Raw genomic sequence first — 24,523 nt, 5'->3', positions numbered from 1 at the left:
CTGGGATTCCTCCATCTTCCCAGCGTCAGGACTGGCACCAAGAGACTTTGCTCAGCACAGTAAAACAGAAGGTCGAGTAAGGCAACTAGTGCAGACAACTCAGGATTTCTTTTACACTGAGTGGATTAAATCAGCTGGGTAGTTCTCCTCTTTGTACAATTTGACCCTTTGTGGCCAAAGCCATCTGACTTTCTCACTTGCCTTCTTATTGGATATCACGAGCTCCGGGTTGGTTAAGAAGAACCTCCCTGAGTGGCATAGATGGCAGTTTAAAAATCGAACTCTCTCTTTTTCTTGTTTTGGAATTCCAACTCCACATATTTGTTTGAGTTTGCAACACTCTTCTCCCTTCCCTCCATACTCTAACATGTGTGTCTAACTAATGTTTAAAAGCAAATGAATTATGATTCATTTTGCTTGGAGGCGTTTTTGAGAATTCTGAAGACATCAAAGCCTATCATGGAGGAAAGGTGGGGAGTTCTTATTCCAGGAAGCTGGCAGCTCCACTAGTCCCCCAGATGGTAAATCAGAATGAGGGCCCTGTCCCCAGATCTGTTGGTAATAAATTGGCGTGAAGCTAGATGTGTGCTTATTTTGGGGTGACATAGGGAAATAATCTACACATTAAGGGTGTGCACCCGGGGAAAATGGTGAGGGAATCCAAGTTTATCTTGGACCACTGGCTTTCCTCTCCCAAGCCTTTCTCTGTCCCACCCCTCCCACAGAAAGCTGTGTACCCAACACATAACCACTTAATTCTAACTAGAGTGTGAAGGTATGGCCTGAAACACTAGTTCTCTGCTGTCTACTTCTACACCCACCTCATGCAGCTCTGGTATCGCAGGGGGATTGTGAGGGAATAAAAAGAGCTTTACACAAGACTAAATCAACTATACTTCAATAAAAAAATGTAAACATTAAAAAAAATAAAAGTTAAAGAAAAAAGAGTTTTAAATCGAGTCCTGGCTTCAGACCTCAGTCCCAACCCTCATCAGCTATGTGACCTTAGCTACTATCCTTTAATTACACCAGCTTTTAATTTCCCTTGAGAATTCTCAAAGGCATGCAGAGAATAATGCGCATTTCATAGATTTGCTAAAAGGATTAAGTAGAAGCACTATATATATGGAAGTTATTATCCTGACGCGTCTTATTACTGTTTTTTTATTTCCTCTGTGCAGGTTTCTAGGAAAGAACAAAGGGCCAAAAATGCCATGTGGATTGACTGTGGAATCCATGCCAGAGAGTGGATCTCCCCTGCTTTCTGCTTGTGGTTCATAGCCTCTGTAAGTATTCACATTCTCTTAAGCCAGAGTTTCCCAATATGTGGCCTAAAACCACTTGCATCAGAATCAACTGGCCTGTTTTTTAGATGCATTTTCCCAGGTCACATCCTAGAATTCGTGACTTAAAATGTCTGGAGGTGAGACTCGAGTATCTACAATCTTCACAATCTTCTCAGGTGACTTTTATGCATATTAAGTTTGAGAACCAAGACTTTAAGCATTTAAATTACACTAAAGATTGTCTTATCCTTTCTACATTTCTGGCTGGTGCTAAACACTGGAACATAATTAAGAAATAGTATGCCATTGTGGTATGTTTCCTAAGTAAGAGAAAGAACTGAAGCAATTATCGGAATTGAGTCCCAATGAATTTTTTTCTTTTGATTTGAATCATGCAGATACCTTTTGCCATATTCTGCCCTTAGAAATTGAACATAAAGCAACATTACAGAGCAGATCGTATTATCCCATATATCATAGTAGGGAATTTTGTCCCCGAAGAAGGCCTCGGCATCAAAAACTCCATATATGAGACAAAGAGTACACCATAAAAGTAAAAATTATAATGACTGTAAACCTCTATAATAAAACCGTTCAGAAAATTTTTGCAAATCATATATATGATCAGGGACTCATATCCAAAATATATAAATAACTTTTACAAATAAACAGTAAGAAGACAAATAAAAGACAATTTTGAATGGGCAAAATATCTGAAAGGACAATTCTCCAAAGAAGATATACAAATAGCCAATAAGCATTATGAAAAGATGCTCAACATCATTAGTCATTAGGGAAATATGAATCAAAACCACAATGAGATACCACTTCATACCCACCAGGGTGGCTAAAATTTTAAAAAGACAGATAATAGCAAATATTGGTAAGAGTGTGGAAAAATTGGAACTCTCATCCACTGCTGTTGGGATCACAAAATGGTGCAGACACTTTAGAAAATAGTTTGGCAGTTCCTCAAAAGTTTAAGCATAGAGTTACCATTTGACCCTGCAATTCCACTCCTAGGTGTATAGCCAAGAGACTTGAACACGTATGTTTACAAATGTTCAAAGCAACATTATTCATAAGTCAAAAAGTGGAAACAATCCAAACGTCCATCAACTTATGAGTGGATAAATGGAATACAATGGAATACCATTCAGCAATGAAAAGGAATGAAGTACTGATTCATGCTACAACATGGATGAATCTTGAAAACATTATGCTAAGTGATAGAAGCCAGACACAAAAGGCCATATATTTTATTATTCCACTTACATGAAATGTCCAGAATGGGCATATCCACAGAGACAGAAAGTTAATTAGTGGTTGCCAGGCTGGGGGAAGAGGAGAAAGGAGAAGGGGGGTAATTCCTAATGGCTAAGGGGTTTTTGGTTTTTGGTGTTGGTGGGCGGGATGATAAAAATATTCTACAGATAGTGGTGATGGTTGCATAACTCTGTGGTATAAAATCCAGTGAATTGTGCACTTAAAAATGGTGAATTTTCTGGCATGTGAATTATATCTCAATAAAGCTGTTAAAAGCTAAGCACCCCTTCCTCTGGGATTTCAGCTGCAACCACACATGAAGGTAGGGCTTGACACACAGAGTATAGGCTATATTTCAGCCCTCACTCACCCATTCTGTTCGGAGCCCTGCTTATGAGACAAGAAATTCTCAGACTAACGTTGATCATCTCTCAGAGACTAACTTTTTGCTGAAAGACTCCCATCCAACCATAAAGAGAGTGAAAAGGACAAAAAAAAAACAACCATAGCACATCTATTAAAATTTCAGCAAACATTGTAGAAATAAAAATGATAAATGCTTTATTATTTGAAAGAAAATAAGATCTCCTAATGTTTTTTTTCTGATAATGAATGCCACGTTATTACTGAAAAATGACTCTAACATAAATTTACAAATTTGTAGCATAAAAATGTAATTAACTAGTCGCTCAACTATTTAAAAGATTGCCTCTTTCATTCTATAAAATTACTTCCTTTTCATTAAGTTTTTGTTTCTGACCTATAGTAGATTAAAAAGTAACTTGTACTTTTGCTTTCCTTTCTCCCATATTTACTAAGGGGTTATCTATGGCAAATAATTTAAATTTGACTATTATGGTTGTTCTAGGAAAATATGGATATAATATTTTAAATATTTAAAGAAAAGATGGTAAAGTTTTAGCTATAGCAAAGGTAAGATTTAAAAGACATTTTTCTTGGATATTAGCCCTTTATTGGTCATATCATTTGCAAATATTTTCTCACATTCAGTAGGTTGTCTTCTAGTTTTGTCGATGGTTTCCTTTTTTCTTTTTTTTTTTGTGAACCACTATATTATACACCTGTAACTTATATAAAATTGTACAGCACCTATACTTCAATTTTTAAAAAAGACATTTTCTTTTTATCAACAATGAAAAAATACTTAACAAAGTCTTTTGAGTAAAGTTTAAATCAACAACTAATTGTGAACTAATCCACAAATTAAAATGTAACAATGTTGCCACAAATGAAGAATTTATACCAAAGCTTGGTCCTAGATGAAATGATCTAACTGGCTGAAATTTGTCTTTGTGCTTCTGCTGCGTCTGTATTTGGTCATTTTGGAGTGAACTTCTCAGTCGTTGGAATGTGGATGTCCTTGGATCATGTTAAAATATGTGACCCTAAGCTGGGTATGACTCTAAAGCACAGAAGAGCAGTGTCAGATGATATCTGTTACGAAACTCATAGCCAGTACCTAGGAAAAGCTACCACTGGCTTTAAAGCCAAATGATCTGATGCTTGGGAAACGAACTCGATTCTAGCAGAAATTTAGCTCACAACTTATAAGGACAATGCAGAAAATATTATCTAGACATGTGTGGGAATAAGACAAGGTTAGTCTAAGCTTTGATTGAGATGGCTTATTGTGAAAAGAGTGGAAATATAGGTTTTTGTTTCCTTAAATCTTTGTAGTGGGCTTTAGGCTTTAATAAAGAATTCTTTTTGTTTCTTGAAGGAAGTTTTAGAAAATAGATGGTTGAATTTTCTGCCTCCATAAATAGGAAGACCAATTGTCCCATGTCCAGGGCATTTACCACCACTTGGCAATATAGTACCCTAAGTTCAGACTTTTCAAGGAATTAATACTCGTCCTGAAAGTTGAATCTGCAAATCTAAACATCTGAAAATTTTTTTTAATAAAAAAATAGACTAAGTTTAATGGATATGAACTAGATGGATATTAACTAGACTTATTGTGGTGATCACTTCACTATATAGACAAATTTTGAATCATTATATTATACACCTTAAATTAATACAGTTGACCTTTGAACAATGCAGAGGTGAGGGGTGCCAACCCTCCCTACACTTGAAAATCCATGTATAACTTTACAGTCAGCCCTCCATATCCACAGTTCTGCATCTGTGGATTCAGTGAGCTGCAGATCATGTAGTACTATAAAAATCTGAAAAAAATTGCATACAAGTGGACCCACACAGTTCAAACCTGTGTTGCTCAAGGATTATATGTCAATTATATCTCAGTTAAAGAAGAAGACACAGACTAAGTTTAGAAGGACATAAAAGATATATCATCAAATATACTTGGTTTAATTTGTAGGTAACTCGTTTCCGTGAGCAAGAAAATCTGCCTACCAGTCTTCTGAGGCACATGGATTTCTATGTTATGCCGGTGGTTAACGTGGATGGTTATGACTACACGTGGAAAAAGGTAGGTGAAGGTAAAGAAAACAGAACAGGGGATACAGGATACATAGGCTGAATTATTTATAGAATCCTGGACCCTGGTATAATGGTTTTATTATGAAAAAACTTTTTTAATTCATTATGGAAAAGTTCAAACATATATGAGTGGGAATAATTGTATGGTAAACTCCTATGTACCCATCACACAGCCAATCAACTCATAGCCAATCTTTTTTTTTTTTTAGCCAATCTTTTTTCATCTATATCCCCAACTCCCTTCTATCTTACCCATATTATTTTGAAGCAAATCTCAGATACCATATCATTTCATCAATAAATATTTCAGTATGCCTCTCTAAAAGAGGTCTTAAAAAATAATTGTACAATTATACCTAAAAATGAACAATAATTATTTACTAGCATAAGATTTCCAAGCAGTGTTTAAATTTCCAATTGTAACATAACTTTTTAAAAAGTTTATTTCTTTGGTTCAGGATCCAAATAGGCTAATATATTGTGATTGGTTTATAGCTTTTATTTTTATTTTGATCTGTAGATTCTCTCTCCATCTCTCTTTTTCTCTATTTCCTTGCAATTTTTTCATTGAAGAAAAGAGCTTCCTGTTGTCTGGATTTGCTAATTGCTTTTCCATGTTCCTTTGTCCTCTGTATTTTCCAAAACCTTATATTTGGATTCTAGAAGCTTTATAAGATTCAGGTTTGACGTTTTTGGCAAGACTACTTCATTGTGATAGTGTGGTCTCCCAACAGGAGGTGCACAATGTCTGGCTGTATCTCTTTTTGTGATGTTAGCTACCTTGATGCGCAGTACCTACATCCGTTCATTCTTACTAGGAATCGTTTGAATGGTATTTTGATTGTAAAATCATGAGTTGCAAGAATTAGAACAGCATTCTAACCGAACGTGCATTGTAGCAGAATTGCATTCTAACCAATATGCGAATTTAGTCCTAGTACCCTTTAACTCAATCATGAACATAAGTATGAATATCATGGTCCGTCTCATCTATACTGGAAACCATTACTATTTCTAATCCATCAACCTCATGATTCATGTAAAATTACTCAAGCAATATGAAATACAGTCCTTTCTAATTTAATGAGGGGCACATAAAAACATAGTTGAACGTATATGAAAAACCTTCTTGAATAGCACATACAAACACTAAGGGGAATAAGAATAATTGCAGTGATTAGATACATAAGGAATTATACAGGAATTTTTTTATGTAGAGGGTAATTTAAGCAGAAGAGATAGGAATAGTGAAGGAGATTGATGAAAAAGTCATCTCAGGGAAGACAAATACTGTGAGTAAAAGTTTGTCCATAGGAGTGAGCAAACCCTGAACTAAGTAAGTGAGAAATACCTAGTATAGTACCTAACACAAAATTGGTGTTCAGTAAATGGTCACATTTGTAGGTTGCTGTTACAATAAATTTATGCCTTCGCTGGAATCACAGTGGAATTCAGCCACCTTTTAGATATTCTTACTCCCCAACTGTCCTTTGTATCTTAACTCTGCCAATTAGTCCCTGAAGTGTGAGAACTTGATTTCCTCAGAACAACTGTTGCTACCAGAATCACAGGTCTGGGGTTGGAAGCAGACTGGGAGGCTTGGCGAAAGTGTTGGTGGAATAGGGAAAAGTGTGCCATGTCATCCCAACCCAGAACTTAAACAAAGTCTGTGCAACTGTTTACATGATCAAATTCCCAGATTACCCAAAGAACCCAATGGAGTATTTGCATTACGTTTAAAAACCAGAGTTGAATCAGTACAATCAAAGGAGCCATCAGGCTAGAGGTGTCTGCACAGCTCTGCCTCCTAAAGGTTTTTTTTTTTTTTTTTTTTTTGCGGTACGCGGGCCTCTCACCACTGTGGCCTCTCGCACTGCAGAGCACAGGCTCTGGATGCGCAGGCCCAGCGGCTACGGCTCACGGGCCCAGCCGCTCCGCGGCACGTGGGATCCTCCCGGACCAGGGCACGAACCCGCGTCCCCTGCATCGGCAGGTGGACTCTCAACCACTGCGCCACCAGGGAAGCCCCTCCTATAGGTTTTAAGTGAGTGTTGAATTCAATCTAAAGAGAGCATTGAAACTCATGACTCAACAATTTTGTATTATAATCATCAAGCTTGCTAAAAGACTTGATCTTAATTATTCCCACCACAAAAAAGAGATGATAATTTATGTGACATGATAGAGGTGCTATCCCCCAAATGGCAATCATATTACAATATGTAAATGTATCAAATCAACATGTTGAACACCTTAAATATGTGCAATGTTATATGTCAAATACATTTCAATTAAAAAAATGACTCATAGTTTTAATTTGAGTTGAAACACCAAGTTATTTTACTTTTCACAGAAGGAACTTAAAATGACAATGCATAAAATTAAAGGAAACAAGGCCAAATAAGAAGGCCAGTAAGCAGCCTAGCAAAACCAAATGAAATGGTTTTTTTGTATAGGTCAAAGCTCATGAAATATCACCATTTCAGTTGATTCAAGTTTGAGTGAATCCAGCTGAGACCTGGATAGAACAGGGGCTATGCAAGGAGTACTGTGAAGACAGTGACAGGATAAAGAGATGAGTTGAAGGAGAGAAACACAACACTGTCCACTTAGGCTTTAAAAGTCGTGTCTTTCCTGAACTGCAAACATGGCTGCCCTGGTTACCTGTGTTTTGTTTATTTAGAATCGAATGTGGAGAAAGAACCGTTCTTTTCATGAAAACAATTCTTGCATCGGAACAGACCTGAACAGGAACTTTGCCTCCAAACACTGGTGTGGTAGGTTGTTTGCTTTATTTCTAACAAATGTCTCTTCATTTAAAAGGTGGTATTCCTAAAAGCTCATTAATTCAAACTGATTAGAGGGGAGGCCTATCTGAATCAGAAGATAATTTAGATAAGAAACTTTTTGGTTAAACGTAGTGCTATGAAGTTTGACTCAGATCAGCAAAACACCCTTACCCTGTTCCTCCCTGCCATGTCCATACCTTTAAAAGAAGGAAGTTGGATTAGTTCTTTAAGTTCCCTTCTAGCTTCAAAATTCTAAAATTCTATTTCTCTGAAATCATAAGGAAGTGACCACTAAATTTCCTACTTTCATCAACAAATAACATTCATTATGAGGATATCAAAGGCTAGGGTTGGGTGGGTGCCTCTTATTTTCAATTGCTTTGGAAAATACTGACTTCTATAGTGCTGCAAAACATTTTGTGGGGTTTTTTTCCCTTTGGCTTGTGGGATCTTAGTTCCCCAACCAGGGATTGAACCCATGCCCCCTGCAGTGGAAGTGTGGAGTCCTAACCAATGGACCATCCTGGAATTCCCAGAACATTTTGTTTTGTATTCACTATTCACTTTCTTAAGTTCTTTCTTTCATGAATATCGTAAAGAGAAACTTGTGTCCAGCACTGTGGGAGCTCCTTGTTCCTTGATTCCAATGAGTTAAGACACTCAGTGAACACTGATTTAGGCATTTGGGGATATTGTCTGCTCTCAGGGAGGTAGGTGTTAGTTCACCACCCCCTCACTATGTTTCATAGTTACTACATTTAAGAAACAACTACAAAGCAACACTAAACTTAACGACTGAGCTGGAATCACCCATATTTTTGGAGGTGGGAGCACGTGACAACAAGGGAGCACAGCTATTGAAACCACAGAAACATCCTCTTCCTCCCATTCCTTTACTCTACACAGTCCTAGGTACATGATCTTCTGTATTTCCTTTTAAAAAAAGAAGTGAAAATTCATGATTTTGAACATTTCATCATTATCCCAAAGTAGATATGAAAACTTTTCGGTCGAGTACTTACCTTTTCTCTTCATTTCCTCCTTCCTCTAAGTCAGAAACCCCATGAGGGCAGTGACCACTATCCATTACCTAGTGCAGTACCTGACACACTGAGGGGTCTCTGAAAGCTATTCAAATGAACATGTGCATGAAATTAGTTGTTTTAAGAGAGCTACAGAGAAAGTAAGTAAACAGCTGATCCTGCCTCAGGCTAAAGGGAATCACTTAGTGGTTTCTTCGTAAGAGGCGGTTGTTAAGATTATTCAGTAAAAGTGCCCACTGTGCATTCTTTCATGTGTTTGTTGGCAATCTGTATATCTTCTTTGGAGATCATTAATCATTAGAGAAATGCAAATCAAAACTACAATGAGATATCATCTCACACCAGTCAGAATGGCCATCATCAAAAAATCTACAAACAATAAATGCTGGAGAGGGTGTGGAGAGAAGGGAACACTCCTGCACTGTTGGTGGGAATGTAAATTGATACAGCCACTATGGAGAACAATATGGAGGTTCCTTAAAAAACTAAAGATAGAACTACCATACGACCCAGCAATCCCACTACTGGGCATATACCCTGAGAAAACCATAATTCGAAAAGAGTCATGTACCAAAATGTTTATTGCAGCTCTATTTACAATAGCCAGGACATGGAAGCAACTTAAGTGTCCATCATCGGATGAATGGATAAAGAAGACGTGGCACATATATACAATGGAATATTACTCAGCCATAAAAGGAAACGAAATTGAGTTATTTGTAGTGAGGTGGATGGACCTAGAGTCTGTCATACAGAGTGAAGTAAGTCAGAAGGAGAAAAACAAATACAGTATGCTAACACATATATACGGAATCTAAGAAAAGAAAAAAAAAGGTCATAAAGAACCTAGGGGTAAGACGGGAATAAAGACACAGACCTACTAGAGAATGGACTTGAGGATATGGGGAGGGGGAAGGGTAAGCTGTGACAAAGTGAGAGAGTGGCATGGACATATATACACTACCAAACGTAAAATAGATAGCTAGTGGGAAGCAGCCTCATAGCACAGGGAGATCAGCTCAGTGCTTTGTGACCACCTAGAGGGGTGGGATAGGGAGGGTGGGAGGGAGGGAGACGCAAGAGGGAAGAGATATGGGAACATATGTATACGTATAACTGATTCAATTTGTTATAAAGCAGAACCTAACACACCATTGTAAAGCAATTATACTCCAATAAAGATGTTTTAAAAAAAGTGCCCACTGAGGTGTAAAGACTGCCACAGCAGTGATAATTGGACAGGGAGCCAGAGAAACAGCAGCTAACATAAAAGACCTCTGAATAAATAGAGCTGACAGTTGCTAAGTGCTGAGTTTCATCCCCTGAATTTCATTATCTACACATCGTGGATGAAGAAACCCAGACTTTAAAAGGTTAAATCCCTTGCTCAAGAGCACAGAGCTAGGAAGTGGCAGAGCTGAGATATAAAGCCAGGCCGACTAACTCCAAGTTTGTTGAAATTCTTCTAAGTCTGACAATCACTCTTCAGTTATAAGTTCCCTTTTGGAACTTCTTTCATCCGCAAGCTCTTTTGCTGCTCTATTTTACTTAATGTTTTTCGTGGTAAAACTAGCATTACCTGGGCTTCCCTAGTGGCGCAGTGGTTGAGAGTCCGCCTGCCGATGCGGGGGACACGGGTTTGTGCCCCGGTCCGGGAGGATCCCACGTGCCGTGGAGCAGCTGGGCCTGTGAGCCATGGCTGCTGAGCCTGCGCGCCCGGAGCCAGTGCTCCGCAACGGGAGAGGCCACAACAGTGAGAGGCCCACGTACCGCAAAAAAAAAAAAAAAAAAAAGAGAGAAAGGCAGGCTCTGTAAGGATAATAAGAATCATGGAGTAGCCCATGGAACCCAAGGACTGGGATGCAGGCAGACCTCGGAAACAGACTAGAACTGGGCCTGAGGCACTATAGGGAGCTCAATGGCTCCTTTCTTTCCCCACCTCATCTCTGCAATGCACACTGACCTTCTCTGTGTCCCAATCCATGTGACGATGATGATGATGGTAATGCTGATAAACAAGTTATTAAACACTCAGTATACGCCAGCACTGGGAAAAGCATTTTATAATTTATCCATTTAGTAGATAAGGAAATTGAGGTATAGATAGGTTTAAAAAAATCAAGATTGCCTTGCCTCCTAGGGCATGCCCAATAATTCTACTCTTTCTCAACCACTCTAGAAGATTGATTGAAATGCAAGTGAGTGATAAACAGCTTAAACGCCAAAATAGAAGACTAGAACTTTTTAAAATTACTGTTGAGTCTTAACAATTACAGTGCCTTACTGGCATTTTAAAAAAATAAAATTAAACAGAAATATATTTGAAAGGAAAACTTCCAACATGTTAAGAGTTGACAGTGCCAGATGCCCATCTTGTGCCACAAGTGTTTTGTAAAATGTAAAATTCCCATTGAGTGAAAAGAGTTTGTCTTGCTTGGTTGCTCTGGGAAGCCAGAGAGCATATGGGTATTCAGATTTCCTGCTGGGCCACAAAAGTTCTGTTGATAGTACATAGAATGGGGATTCCAAACAGTCCTTATAATGGAAGTCTAAAAGTAGTGTCCAACGTAAGGCCTCATCTTTCATTACCGCCATTCATTCCTATAAAGGACTAATTTAGATTACATCAACTTTTGACTTATTGGTTAAAAAAAATTACCCAAGCCATATAGCTATTAAATGGCAAAGACAAGATTGAAATCAAGTGATGGGGTTTTTAACAATATGTTACATAGCCTCTTAGTGTAAAGAATGGTTATCACCAATGGTGCCCAATTTGAGTCTCCTAAAATAAGAGCATTTACTTCACAGGTTTGCCGTAAAGATTAAATGAGATATCGCCTGTAAGGCTTAGCAGAGTTCCTGACAGATAGCTTGTGCTCTTTGGATGTCAGCTGGTGATGTTATTGCTGTTATCTTCTTTGTTTTCAAGAGAGTAGCTTGACTGAAACTAGAATCTGCATCTTGATTTCAAGTTATCAGTGGAGGGATTCCGAATGGCGAAAGACAAGTGAGGGACCCAAATCGGGGCTAATAAACGGTTTCCAGGAGGGAAGAATCTTTCTGGGTCAGAGGTGGCTCCCTGGGGCTCTACCGCTGTGAATTAGGTACAGAGGAGAGAAGTGATGGGAGTCAGGCTACCATCCGAAGTGATGTTTTGTATAATTTCTCAAAGGAATGAACACATATTAGTCTAGCACCAAATATCGCCATTCCGTTTTACTTACTAAACCACGTTAGCAAGTTAGAAGTAGCACTGAAAGCAGACTTAACATATTCTGAGTTCTCAAATGAGACTTTTATGAGCTGGATGAATTAGTGATTTTTAAGCTACATACATCAGAAAAAACAAACTTACAATGATGGAAGAAAATGGGGTTTATTTTTCTCTTGAAACCACAAGTTTGGAGGCAGAGCTGGCATTTCTGAGACTCTCTTAGCCACTTTCTCGGGGCTGCAAGATGGCTGCCCTCAGGCAGCAACTGTTGGATGGCTTGCTATGAGGGCATGTAAATATTTGAATTCAAAATAAACACAACATTTAGGGGACATTAGAAATATGTTCTTTACAGAGCTCAAGTGAATCCATTTATCTAAAAATGTTACACCCTGTATATTAGGAGAATACATGGTCAGGGAGATCACAAATTACAATAGGTTGCATTATCTACTTATGATTCCACTCCATCAATTTCACTACAGAGGAAGGTGCCTCGAGTTTCTCGTGCTCGGAAACCTACTGTGGACTTTACCCTGAGTCGGAACCAGAAGTGAAGGCAGTGGCTGATTTCTTGAGAAGAAATATCAACCACATTAAAGCTTACGTCAGCATGCATTCGTACTCCCAGAAGATAGTGTTTCCGTATTCCTATAGCAGAAGCAAAAGCAAAGACCACGAGGAACTAGTAAGTGCTGCTTAATTTTCTCATTAGCATTTCAGAAGTAAAATAATACGTAGTTCAAGAATCAAAAACTGTGGGGGAAAACGTTCTGTAGAGGACAAAGGGGGATAGGTGCTTTATATCTTGATCTAACATTTCTGAGAGTCACCCTAGGTCAGGGTTCATTGAGAGACTGTAAAGGACTGAGCCTTATTTTGAGGACATGAACTTCCGTCTAGCAGAGGGGCTCTCTAGGAAGATGTCAGACTAGCTCTTGGAACCTCAGGAGGGAACCAGTCTACCTTGACCTAATCTACATATGAAGCCATATGAACAAGGACAGGGACAAGGCTTTCTGGAATTATTGGTCTGTTTGTAGGTGCTAGCTTTCTGCAACAGCCCGCCACATATCAAGTCTTAGCACAACACTTATCGATTTGATACTAGCATTGGGAATTGTTTATACACTGACCTTCCTAACTTGCAGGGGTTTGGTCCTATTAAAAGTAACTCCAATTTCAGCATTGAGGCAAGACCTCCCTCCTTTTGTGGAATGCGGTGGATGATACAGTGAGTTCAAAGAGGACTCGCAGTTGGCTACCCCCCCATCACTTTTTGGTCCCAGATAGTCTATGCTTGGGTTAATGGCAAAGGATGCAAGGGTTCTTGATGGATTGTGGCTAGGTTTGGACAAATCCTCATCCCAGATGCTCTCTGGGATGGAAGGGCTATGGCAACACAATGGAAGTGCTATAGCAACAGTCCACTTCTTGCCCAAGGTCTGATCTTTATGTACTGGTTTGTTTCTTATTGACTTGTTTTGGTCTGGTTCTCTTAACAGAATAAACTGTAGCCACATTAGGGGCTAGCAATTCCTGATGACAAATATAAAGTTATTTGCAGTTGCTAAGAATAACTCATTTAGAACAGAAACATCCTTGATACTTATGATTCCTTTTTCCTCTCGAGGGAAAACGTTTAAGGAAAGCTCCTTTATTGGTGTTACCTTTGAAGAAGTGAGAGGATATTCATCGTGATCTGGAAGTAGACTTAGTGTGATTTTGAATTAATTTTGGATTACTATCATCACAAGTGTTTGTTGAGAGTTATTATGTGTAAAATACTGTGTTGATGGACATTGAAAGAAGCATCAGGTAGGACCCTGTCCTTTAAGAGAATATGAAATGGTTAGGGAGCTCAGCCATTAGCAATTGTTACAGATAGCTGTACTGTAAGGTATAGTAACTACTAAGTAAGTGACACAGATGGTACAACTCACTTCTGACTGGGATAACTAGGAGTGGCCTCATTAATTCATTCAGAAGGAAACAGATAAGTGAGGGGATAAAGTCCCTGTCCCGAGGGCTTATAATCTATTAAGGTGTGACATAATGTAAAGAAAAAGGAATGATAAAGTGCCAGTGAAGTGAAGGCACAGGCACAATTTCAGCCAGATACTGAAAGATAGGATTTCTGTAAGTGGACCCGGAGGGGAAGACTTTCTAAGCTGAGGCCAAGGTTCTCCCCACAGGAAGTATGTTCAGGGGAATGTAGGGTCAAAAAAAGGAAGTTGATCCCTCAGAAAGTAGATGAGGTCAGCCTGTGAAGGAGAGGTCACCTTGTCTGAATGTCAGAATCAATTTACATTTTATTCTGTAGATCAGGGGGTTCCGTTAAAACTTTTGAGCAGAGGAATGGCACAACATCATATCCACTGATATTCATCAGGTTCTTCAAGGGAGGGACAGTGAATACCATGATGCTAGTGCCAATTTCAGAAAAGATCTGCATAAGCTAGAAACGAAAATAGTGGAACAGGGGACTTTGTTACTATCCTGCAGCACACCAGGGATATAAACTTTTTTATTTGATGAGTCTTTGGGAGGCATTAGACATTTTACACGAAAAGGAAATAGAGTTTGTGAGAAGAATGAGGAGGGATTCATACATTGCTGACATACGTGTATTGTTTAGAGAAGCTGGGTTTAAAGTTTGGTGACAATTTTGTCTAGTTGTTTGCCTTTGAAATATAGTTAGACTTTGTTTTACAGTATAATTTTGTTACATATACTTTGTTTTACAAAATAAATGAATTCCTAAAAAAGGCATATGAGAATTATTTTTTCTTCAACTTAAATAAAATTTCAATATATTGGAAGAGTCTGTGTCTAAAGCCACCCAACTGTGATTTCCGTAAAGAGAAGAACATTTTTAAAAGTTAATTTATTCTTCTCAATTTATCTCTTGGATAAATGCAGATTTTTTCATATATACAATTCTCCCCACACCCCGGCTCTATTGAGATATAATTAATCGACTTGTAACATTGTGTAAGTACAAGGTGTACAATGTGACGATTTGATACACATATATATTGTGAAATGATTACCACAATAAAGTTAATGAACACGTTCGTCACCTCACATAATTAGTTTCTTCCTTTGTGGTGAGAACACTTAAAATCTACTCTCTTAGCAACTTTCAAGTATATAATACAGTATTGTTAACTATAGTCACCAGGCTGTAGATTCTCAGAACTTACTCGTCTTATAACTGGAAGTTTGTATCCTTTGACCAGCATCTCCACATTCTCCTCCCTCCACCACCCCCAGCCCCTGGCAACAACCATTCTGCTGTTTCTTCATATATACAGTTTGATTGAATAAATATATGATTGGGTTTTTGTGTTTTTTTAAGAAACTTCTACCTGTCTTGTTTTAAAGCTGTACATTAACTGAAATTCCATATCTTATTGATTTCAGTCTCTAGTGGCCAGTGAAGCAGTCCGTGCTATTGAGAATACTAATAAAAATACCAGATATACACATGGCAGTGGTTCAGAAAGTTTATGTAAGTATTTCTTCTTAAGATCTTAGGGGACTGTGAGGTACTAAAGAAATTTGTGTTTGGTTTTTCTGTGTGGATTTAATTTTTCTAAGTGGAATCTTTAAACATGGTCCCATGTAAAACAATTGGATTGTAACAGTTAGAATTGGAAGCATGATAGCTATGACAGTACTGAACAAGGCTATATTAATACATAAATATACTAAAAAGAAACCAAAATGATACTTAAGAAATTATGCTCAGTGCTATAGAGTAGGGATTATAGAATTGGTATCACACTAGTTGAGTGAAACAGAAAAAGTCATAAAGGGTCAAAAGAATGTTTAAGATGCCCAGGGCCACCATGTAAGGTTGTGCAGGTTGAACACTGTACAAATCTAGGAATACCATTTACATTAGATGCTTTTTTAGGGGCAACCTGTGTCCAAGAGTATAGCTCATGGCACACTACAGTTGAATGTCCTTTGTTTGTATCACACTGATGGAACATGTGTGTGGCAAGCTCTTAACAAATATTTTAAATTAATTTCTGCTGGGAGATATTTGTTGAGGGACTCCTTTGTATCCACAGTGGGATAACAGACAATTTTGCTCTTTTTGAAACTGGAAGGGGAGATGGGAGAAGAGAAACAGAAAATAAGCGTGTAACAAGGTATCAGCAAACTATAACCCATAGGCCAAATCCAGCCCACTGCTTGTTTTTGGATAGCCTGTAAGCTAAGAATGGTTTTTCCATTTCTTAAATGGTTGAAGAAAACCAAAAGAAGAATAAGATTTTGTGACATGCGAAAATTACGTAAAATTCAAATTTCAGTGTCCACAAATAAAGCTTTATTCAAACACAGCCACACTCATTCATTTGCATATTGTCTATATAGCTTTCAGGACAGTGGAGTTGAGTAGTTCTGACATAGGCTATGTGGCCCTCAAAGCCTAAAATATTATCTGGTCCTTCACAGAAAAAGTTCGCCAATCTCCAATGTAAACAATTAAATAGTAAAATATAGTGTAATCCCACTGATAAGCGAACAACATAATATTAGCGTATAGGTTTGAAAATGACTGCCTGAGAGAGAGGCAGCTTAGCTCAGGTGGCCTGGAAAGGTCTTCCTCGGCAGGTGACACGTCTGGGAGACCTACCCAGTAAGTGGCTGCCAAACAAAGGTGTGGGAAAAAACCAGGGAGAGGAAATGGCATGTGAACAGGCTTTGAGATAATATGTGCCAAGTCCCAGAGTTTCCTTTAACAGGTATGATTTATAGGGGGATAAAAACACATTCGTATTAATAATCACATCCATATTATTTTCAGTAAATTACTTGAGCACCAAAGGTCTATTAGTAGAAAGTCCAGAATCTTCCTTTTCCTCCTCAATCATCCCAAATTATCTCAGGACAAACTGAGGCCAGATTGGTCCACGTGGTGTCTCTGTCTCTTGCTGTCACTGGTCTATCTCTGCCTTTGCCGACCCAGGTCCTTGCTCTGGGTCACAACTTCCGTTCATAATTCAGAGCTTTCTTGATTCCCATCCTCTCTCTCCTGTTGTTCCCCAAAGCATGACCATAGTGCCTCAGGGCTGGAGGCAATTCTAGAGCAACTTCTTGTTTTGACGAAATCATTCCATCTCCAGGCATGCATTCATTCAATACAAATCTGTGTGTGTGTGTGTGTGTGTGTGTGTGTCTGTGTGTGTGTGTCTGTGTGTGTGCATGCGTGCACACGTGTACATAAGTATAAAAAAAATTCTGGAAGAATAAATGCCAAATATTAATAATAGCTATCAGAAATATTTGCTGAAAGAATAACAGCTAATCCACTGTTGATGGATATTTTTCAATACTTCAGTATAAACAGTGCTTCAGTAAACACCTTTGTCATTAATTCAAGTATAGGTATTGGAAGGAGGAAAAATGATCACTTTGCATATTATATGAGTGTCTACCTGGAAAACACAAAAATAGAGTAACAAAGAGTTGAGTAAGGTGGCTGACTATGAACTAAATGTAAACGAATCTATAACTTACTTATATACCAAAAACAATCAGGAAGAAAGTAAAATGGAAAAAAGATCCTACTGCCCCCCCCAATATACATATATACACATGCAGACGTGTACATATAGATACATACATACATATATAGATTCATTGTTAAATGTATATATGTGTGCACACAAATCCATATGATCTCTATGAAAAACCTAGAAAACTTTACTGGTGTACATAAATGAAGACAAATAAAAGGAGAAACCCACTACGGTTTTGAGTGGAAAAGCAATACAAAAAAAAGTGCTAGTCATTCTAAATTAGTTTGTATATTTAATGCAGTCCCAATGAACACTTAAATGACTTTGAACTTCATTTGAAAGAATACATTTGGTAGAAGAGCTTGTAAAATTCTGAAAAATAAGATTAATAAGAGAGAATTTGCTCCAACCAAGTATTAAAACACATTATAAACCTGTCATAGTTGCAGGGGGTTTTTGTTTTAATTATACTAATTATAAAGACACAAAGAAGCAATTATGGATAAACAAGAAGGTTCAATGTAAAGGAACTGAGCCTGGAAGTGACATCATTACAAGGGAATAGTGAGTACAGAAAGACACTCAGATATATAAGATCTAGTATCTCATAAAGAAGGCATTTCAAACAGTTAAGAATGTTAGACATTGTTCAATTAATAGAGTTGGAAAAACTGGTGAGTTACTTAGAAAAAAATTGTACTTAGATTACTAACATGTCTTTCTCCAAAATAAATTCCAGATACATAAAATATTTTAACATAAAAACACTGCCATAAACCAAGTTGAAGGCTAAATGACCAAATAAGAAAAAAAATTCTCCACATATTACACAGGGCTAATAACACTTATGCTGCTTTTATAAGTAATCTATAAAATGAATCAAGAAGAAAAATGAGCAAAGACAATTGATAAAAATATAAAGATGGTCAATAAATATACAAAAAAATGTTCAACTCACTGATAATCAAACATAAAGACAACTTGATATTATTTTTCACCCACAAAATTGCCAGAAATGTATAATTCACATGGATGGTATGGGAATGGACCATGGGCATATTCATATCCTGCTAATGGAGGTATAAATTAGTTCAATTCTTTTGAAGGCTATTTGGCAACGTGCAGCACAACAGCACAACGTGCAGCTCTCCAAATAAATAATTATTAAAATTAATTACATCCAGCTTTACAGAGCAATGCTATGAGATCATTAAAAATGATAAGGTAGGGCTTCCCTGGTGGTGCAGTGGTCAAGAATCCACCTGCCAATGCAGGGGTTACGGGTTCGAGCCCTGGTGCGGGAAGATCCCACATGCCACGGAACAGCTAAGCCTGTACGCCACAACTACTGAGACCATGTGCCACAACTACTGAAGCCCGCGTGCCTAGAGCCCATGCTCCGCAACAAGAGAAGCCACCGCAATGAGAAGCCTGCACACCGCAACTAGAGAAAGCCCGCGCGCAGCAAGGAAGACCCAATGCAGCCAAAAATTAAAGAAAAAAAATGATAAGGTAGATTTGAACTCATTAATACATAAAGCTGGCCAGGATAGATTATGTTTAGGAATGTTCCTGAATATCTTGTATAGAATGATCTTATTTATGTAGGAAAAATATGTTAAAGTATGCAATGAAAAAGAAAGCACTAGAATATAAATGGTGACCATCACTCCTTGGTAGGGTTATATGGGTAATTTTTATTTTCTTCCTTAACCTGCTTTCCTTCAATCTCTATTTTCTTCCACAAACTTAAGATTATTTAATAATCAGAAAAAAGCAAAACTATTTTCATTTTTAGGGAAAAAAATCCCATCTTGTTAGTTAACTTGAAACATCTGTATTTCAAAAAGTTATTTCTTTTTTCTTTTTGTAGATCTAGCTCCTGGAGGTTCGGATGACTGGATCCATGACTTGGGCATCAAATATTCGTTTACAATTGAACTTCGAGATACAGGCAGATACGGATTCTTGCTGCCAGAGAGTTACATCAAACCCACTTGTACAGAAGCTTTCGCTGCTGTCTCTAAAATAGCTTGGCATGTCATCAGGAATGTTTAATGCCCTTGATTTTTTCACTCTGTTCCCATATTTTAATTTACTGATTCCAGCCAAACCAAATCTTTGTATCAGTTTCTTTTTAAGTTTTATCAGTTTTCATAAAAGGGTTTCCCATTCCTTGGTTTTGTCAAAGAACAAAATAAATGCTACCTTAAAATTAAGGCAGACAAGGATTCACATTTCTTTTTCCTTTTTTTTTTTTTTGAGAGGCTAGGTACTGATTTTTTTCTTTGATTCGCGACATTTGACTAGACATCTCAAGCAATTGTAATACCTACTTTCATGCAGAGCATTGCATCCTGAACAAGAAAAGGAAAGGCTGTCACAAGTATACATTAAAGATTTCTGCTCCAAATTTACAGTAAGTTTCTGCTAACGCCTTTAAAAACACACCCGTGCATTCCGTTTGCTCCACTGTAATAGACGATGGCCGAGAAAGCAGAGGAGTGTGAAAAACAGGACAAATACCGCCTGCCACTCCAGTTCAGCTGCTCAATAAAAACGTTGAGCGAATGAATGCAGTTATCTTCGACAACAAACGTGGCATTTTTGCATATTCACAACAGCTGTCTATTGTAAGAAATTATGTAATAAAAGTAGAAAACGCTTTCTCTTAAATCCACTGTTAATTGGGAATTTTCTCTCTCCCGGGTTCCCGGTTTCTTTTCCAGGGCTAGCTCGTTAGGCACAGGTTTTTTGATTTCGACAGCTCGCCTAGGAAGCGACGTTACGCCCAGGGTGCGCGTCCACAAAGGGGCGGTGCATACGCGCTGACGACTAATCTAGCAGCCGGAAGCTGCCGCGGTCTACAGGGGAACAGGGCGAGCTCTTGATTTCCGGCGGCATTTTGAGGCGATCCTCTTAGCGGCCTGATAGTGTTTTCCTTGTCTCTTCTTACTCTCCAGTCTCTCTTCGTTCCTTTTTTTCCTACGTCCCAGGCTCGCTTGACCCTGGCGAAGCGGCAGGCGGGTTCCGCTCCCCAGCCATCCCGGAGTCCCTCGGTAGCCGAGGACAGGTTCCCGGGAGCCGCGCGCACCTCCTTCTCGCTGTCGTCTTCCCGGGGCCAGGCGCGGGGACAGAGAGTCGCCTCCCCCGCTCCTTGGAGCGGCGGCGGCGGTGCCACCTCCGGACTGCGCTTGCGAAAGGAGCTCAGCGAGGAGGTAAGTTTGAACTCCGTGAATTGGCGTGGGTACCGGGGGAAAGGCGTTGGGTGGGCCCGGGATGGGGAGGCCCTGCTTGTCCTCCATCCCTGCTTGGGTCACGCCAGAATTTTGAGCTCTCCTTGAGCATTCCACCCTTAACTCTGCAATAGATTCCTGTGCTCCTGACTGGTTTCTCGCCCTGGTTCTTATTCTGGCGAGTTTGACTAAGGGGGCAAGTGGATTCAGACTGGAGGCTTTGCTGGGTCACTACCATTTGATGCGAGCCTGGGAACTCTTGCGCGGTATTCGCATTGGTATGAGATGGAAGGGTGCCGGAGTATGGTCTTAGATTGAGAAGCTCCCTCGTTACAAATTCCAGACCCGTTAGGGAAAGGTATCTTACTTTTGGTTATATTTGGTCTTGGTTATTTCCCGGCAGTGATTACGACGCAGGTGCTCGGAGTTGAGGAGTGTTACTTTATCTTCACAGTCCCTAGGTAGTTACTTTTGGCAACTATCTGTCAGAAACCCGGAAAGGTGAATGAAAGGAGAGGCTCTGATGTTTGGCATTGTCTCTTTCTAAATAGCTTAAAATAATTTATGTGGCTGGAAAATTATTCAGAGTCGATATCACGTGAATGATATCGGTAGGATCTTGTTTGTGCAGCGTAGTGTCGAGCCATTCGGTTATATCCCGAGGTTTTCAGATAATTTGAACTACTTTGAAAATTATGGGCGTACGCAACCTCTTCAGGTTTTTGATTGTTTTGAAGAAATAATTTAAAAGTTTGGAAAAATCTTCACACCTCAGGTTTTCAAAGTTTTGCCAAAAATACTGTTGCAGTAAATCCAAATGCTTATGCAGTACAATCCATGCCTATGTATGTGGTGCCGGTTCTCGGAGTCTGGTTCTGCAGTGTTTGAAATTACTGACTTTAGAACCTAAGCGACAATGTTTTGGACAGTTTTGTGGACATATCTCTAGATTTTCGAATAATTTAGAATTTAATGAAATATTTCGATTATAACATGACAGTTTCACAAAGAGACTAAGAATGTAGGTGCAGGTATGTAGCAATTTGTGTCTAAAAATAGTTGTATTGTGAAACTAAGACTTTTACTGTGGGAATCTGGGAGGATCTAGTTTTATCAGGTGCATGCCTCTTACGCGCTTCCTAACTATCGGTGATTCGAAATGAACATTGATTGCGTATTTTAAGGTATGCAAATTTATCTAATTTTCATATTTATAAATTAAAACTAAAATCCCACAGGTGGATGCTATTTTACTTTCTGTACAAGTTATCAAACATTTAATAAGTTATCGGTGTTAAATTGTATTGTAATATGCACTGACATTTACATATAGAAAGCAGTTGTTTAACATTTATTTATAGAATTGGTTTTCAGTAAATTTTAGTCTTTCCTACCTCCCCCAAACCCCACTCTGCTTTTCATATAGAGTTGAGTTGGAGCTTTTTCAGCAGATACTTAGTAGCAGTTGAAATGTTAACTGGTGTTGGTATATATAAAGTGTCTTCTATTCTTTTTTTGGTCGTTTTGTATGTTGCAGTTCTGTTTACTTCACTTTATAGTAGTTGCCAGCATGGGATATTCTCCCTGCATAGTCTTTTTAACAAAATGTATTTTCTGCACAATGCTACAATATTGCCTTCCTCACACCTGTGTAGTCAGTTTAGCGCTGACGATTCTGTTTTGAATTCAGTTTGAAATTGTTTTAGTCTATCTACATATAAGCAATTGGCAAGATTGTTCAAGAAAGTTCTTTTTTTCTTAAAATATGTTAAGAAAAAATTCTCTCACACTATGCAACAAATAAACTTAACTGTTTTTCTTTCAAAACTAAGAAATATAAATATGAAGAGGTCTTATTTTTAATATAACACTTTTAATTTTAGGATGCCAGTGGATATTTATTCTCCTACCAGTTAGTACCAGTAATTATGTAGCTTTAATTGCTTAGTTATTTCACAGTTTCCTAATATTATGGTGCTACTTATCCAGATTAAAGTGTTTTATGCTTTTATTTATGCTACCGGAAGATGAGAACTCAAAAAGATGTAATTGTGGATTGCAGTGAGAATACTAGAACTAATAAGTTTTACTGACAAGATTTTAGTAATCAGGGTTCAGAAATAATTTAAAAAGAGGCCCCTGTGTTTCTCCCTTCTCAGTCATATTTATAGCATGAAGCTATGAGTACATTGTGATATTTGTAAGTTTCCGGGGGAAGGAGGACATTTCCCATTTATTAAGACTTTTTATTGTGTCTTAGTAGATTTAAACTTTGTGTCCCATGTTTTTCATTTTCTTTATGCCGCGCGGCTTGTGGGATCTTAGTTCCTCTGACCAGGGATCGAACCTGGGCCCTTGGCAGTGAGAGCTCAGAGTCCTAACCGCTGAACCGCCAGGGAATTCCCTTCATTTTCTTTTTCATTTGAAAAAATATTAAAACTTCTGATATTTATTTACTCTACAAATGGAGAGGAGAAATAGGAGAATAACTCAACAGAATTTTACCACTGTCACTCTGGCTTTGCTAATAATGCTCGTGTTTGGGAAAGACATGATAATGTGAGTGGGAGTGTGATGGTTACTTAAAACTAAAGAATAAATTGAAAACTGAGGGAAAGCCTTCAAAGTCTCTGAGATAGGGAAGACTTTAATATTTATATTTTTTCTTATTGTTTCTAATTTTTCTCATATTTTGAAGCATTTACTTCTTATTGAAGTCTGTTCAGATATTAATTGAAACAGTTTTCCTCCTCTCATTCAAATCTACATTTTATTCTTTTGTGGTTTATCTTTCTCTTTGGGCCCAAATTTTTAGAGTGAAAATTCTAATCATCATATTAGATGGTAACATAGTTTTAAATTAATATATATGAGCAAATGTTTTCCTCGTGTACTGTAGGTTATGTGTATATATTTAGAAAAATGGGATTTAAAATATTATATTTTGTATTTGCAGGCATAAGGCATTTTATCTGTGCAAAAATCATAAATGTTTCATAATAATATTTAGATAATTTGTTGACTACTGATAGAAGTTCCTAGATAGATGATCAGAAGAATTTCTGTTTCTGTCAATTAGAAAAGTTCAATTTCTACTTTTTCTTTTATTGCCTCAGGGTTTCTTTTCTTTCTTCTTTTTTCCTGTCTAGGACCTCCCTGTAACCTAGACCTGGTCCTCAAACTCAGTGTCATTTTAGGCCAAGGTCTGACACAGTTGGACTCTCTGAGAAAAGAGAATACGTCTTTACTTCATTGCTGTTCTTCCCTGAGTTGGAAGACTCAACAGTAGCAGAAGTAAAACTCCTGGGATAATCACTATGTAGGTGAATCTTGTAGTTCTTGATGTCACCTGTAAGAGCTACTTTGTCTCTGTTGGAAGGAACTTTTTTAGTGTCAAGAATACAAGTAAAGGGATAAGATTGGATCATTAGTCCTCACTTGATTGTCTGTCGCAGTCCAAACCCTTTGAAGTCTTCAAAGCTTATGTTAGGGATCTAGGATGGGAGAGAAGCTGTGAGACCCTGCTTTCCAGCAGTAGGTCAGAGGAGGAGAGGAGTGCTGATTCAAGCAACAGATTATAGGTGGAGAAGAGAAACCGTAGAGTTAATAATACCTGGAGCCCTCAGAAAGACAAGAAAAGAGATATGACCAGTGTTTCAAGTATAATAATAAATAGCTTG

General features: G+C 38.2%; 2 protein-coding genes across 4 annotated transcripts in view; both read left to right on the top strand.

Annotated features, from left to right (window-relative positions):
* CPB2 (carboxypeptidase B2) overlaps positions 1-19,826 on the top strand; it is a 39,979-nt gene extending 20,153 nt beyond the window's left edge. The window contains exons 6-11 of the mRNA XM_082675601.1: positions 1,182-1,286; positions 4,900-5,010; positions 7,705-7,798; positions 12,556-12,758; positions 15,497-15,584; positions 19,481-19,826. Coding sequence (XP_082531727.1) covers positions 1,182-1,286; positions 4,900-5,010; positions 7,705-7,798; positions 12,556-12,758; positions 15,497-15,584; positions 19,481-19,665 — 786 coding nt within the window. The 3' untranslated portion in view covers positions 19,666-19,826. The remainder of the gene's footprint in view (positions 1-1,181; positions 1,287-4,899; positions 5,011-7,704; positions 7,799-12,555; positions 12,759-15,496; positions 15,585-19,480) is intronic.
* Positions 19,827-20,704: 878 nt separating this feature from the next.
* Positions 20,705-24,523, top strand: part of ZC3H13 (zinc finger CCCH-type containing 13) — a 91,339-nt gene continuing 87,520 nt past the window's right edge. For 2 of the 3 annotated variants that reach the window (XM_082675494.1, XM_082675492.1), the window contains exon 1: positions 20,705-20,825. The gene's annotated coding sequence lies outside the window, so the exon portion shown is untranslated. Of the gene's footprint in view, positions 20,826-24,032; positions 24,163-24,523 lie in introns of those variants that run through there. The other variant, XM_082675493.1, reaches the window with a different exon arrangement.

The sequence above is a fragment of the Grampus griseus genome (assembly GCF_964374135.1).
Source record: "Grampus griseus genome assembly, chromosome: 18".
NCBI lineage: Eukaryota > Metazoa > Chordata > Mammalia > Artiodactyla > Delphinidae > Grampus > Grampus griseus.
Note: the sequence above shows the minus strand (reverse complement) of the source record. Positions and strands in the feature narration are given on the sequence as shown.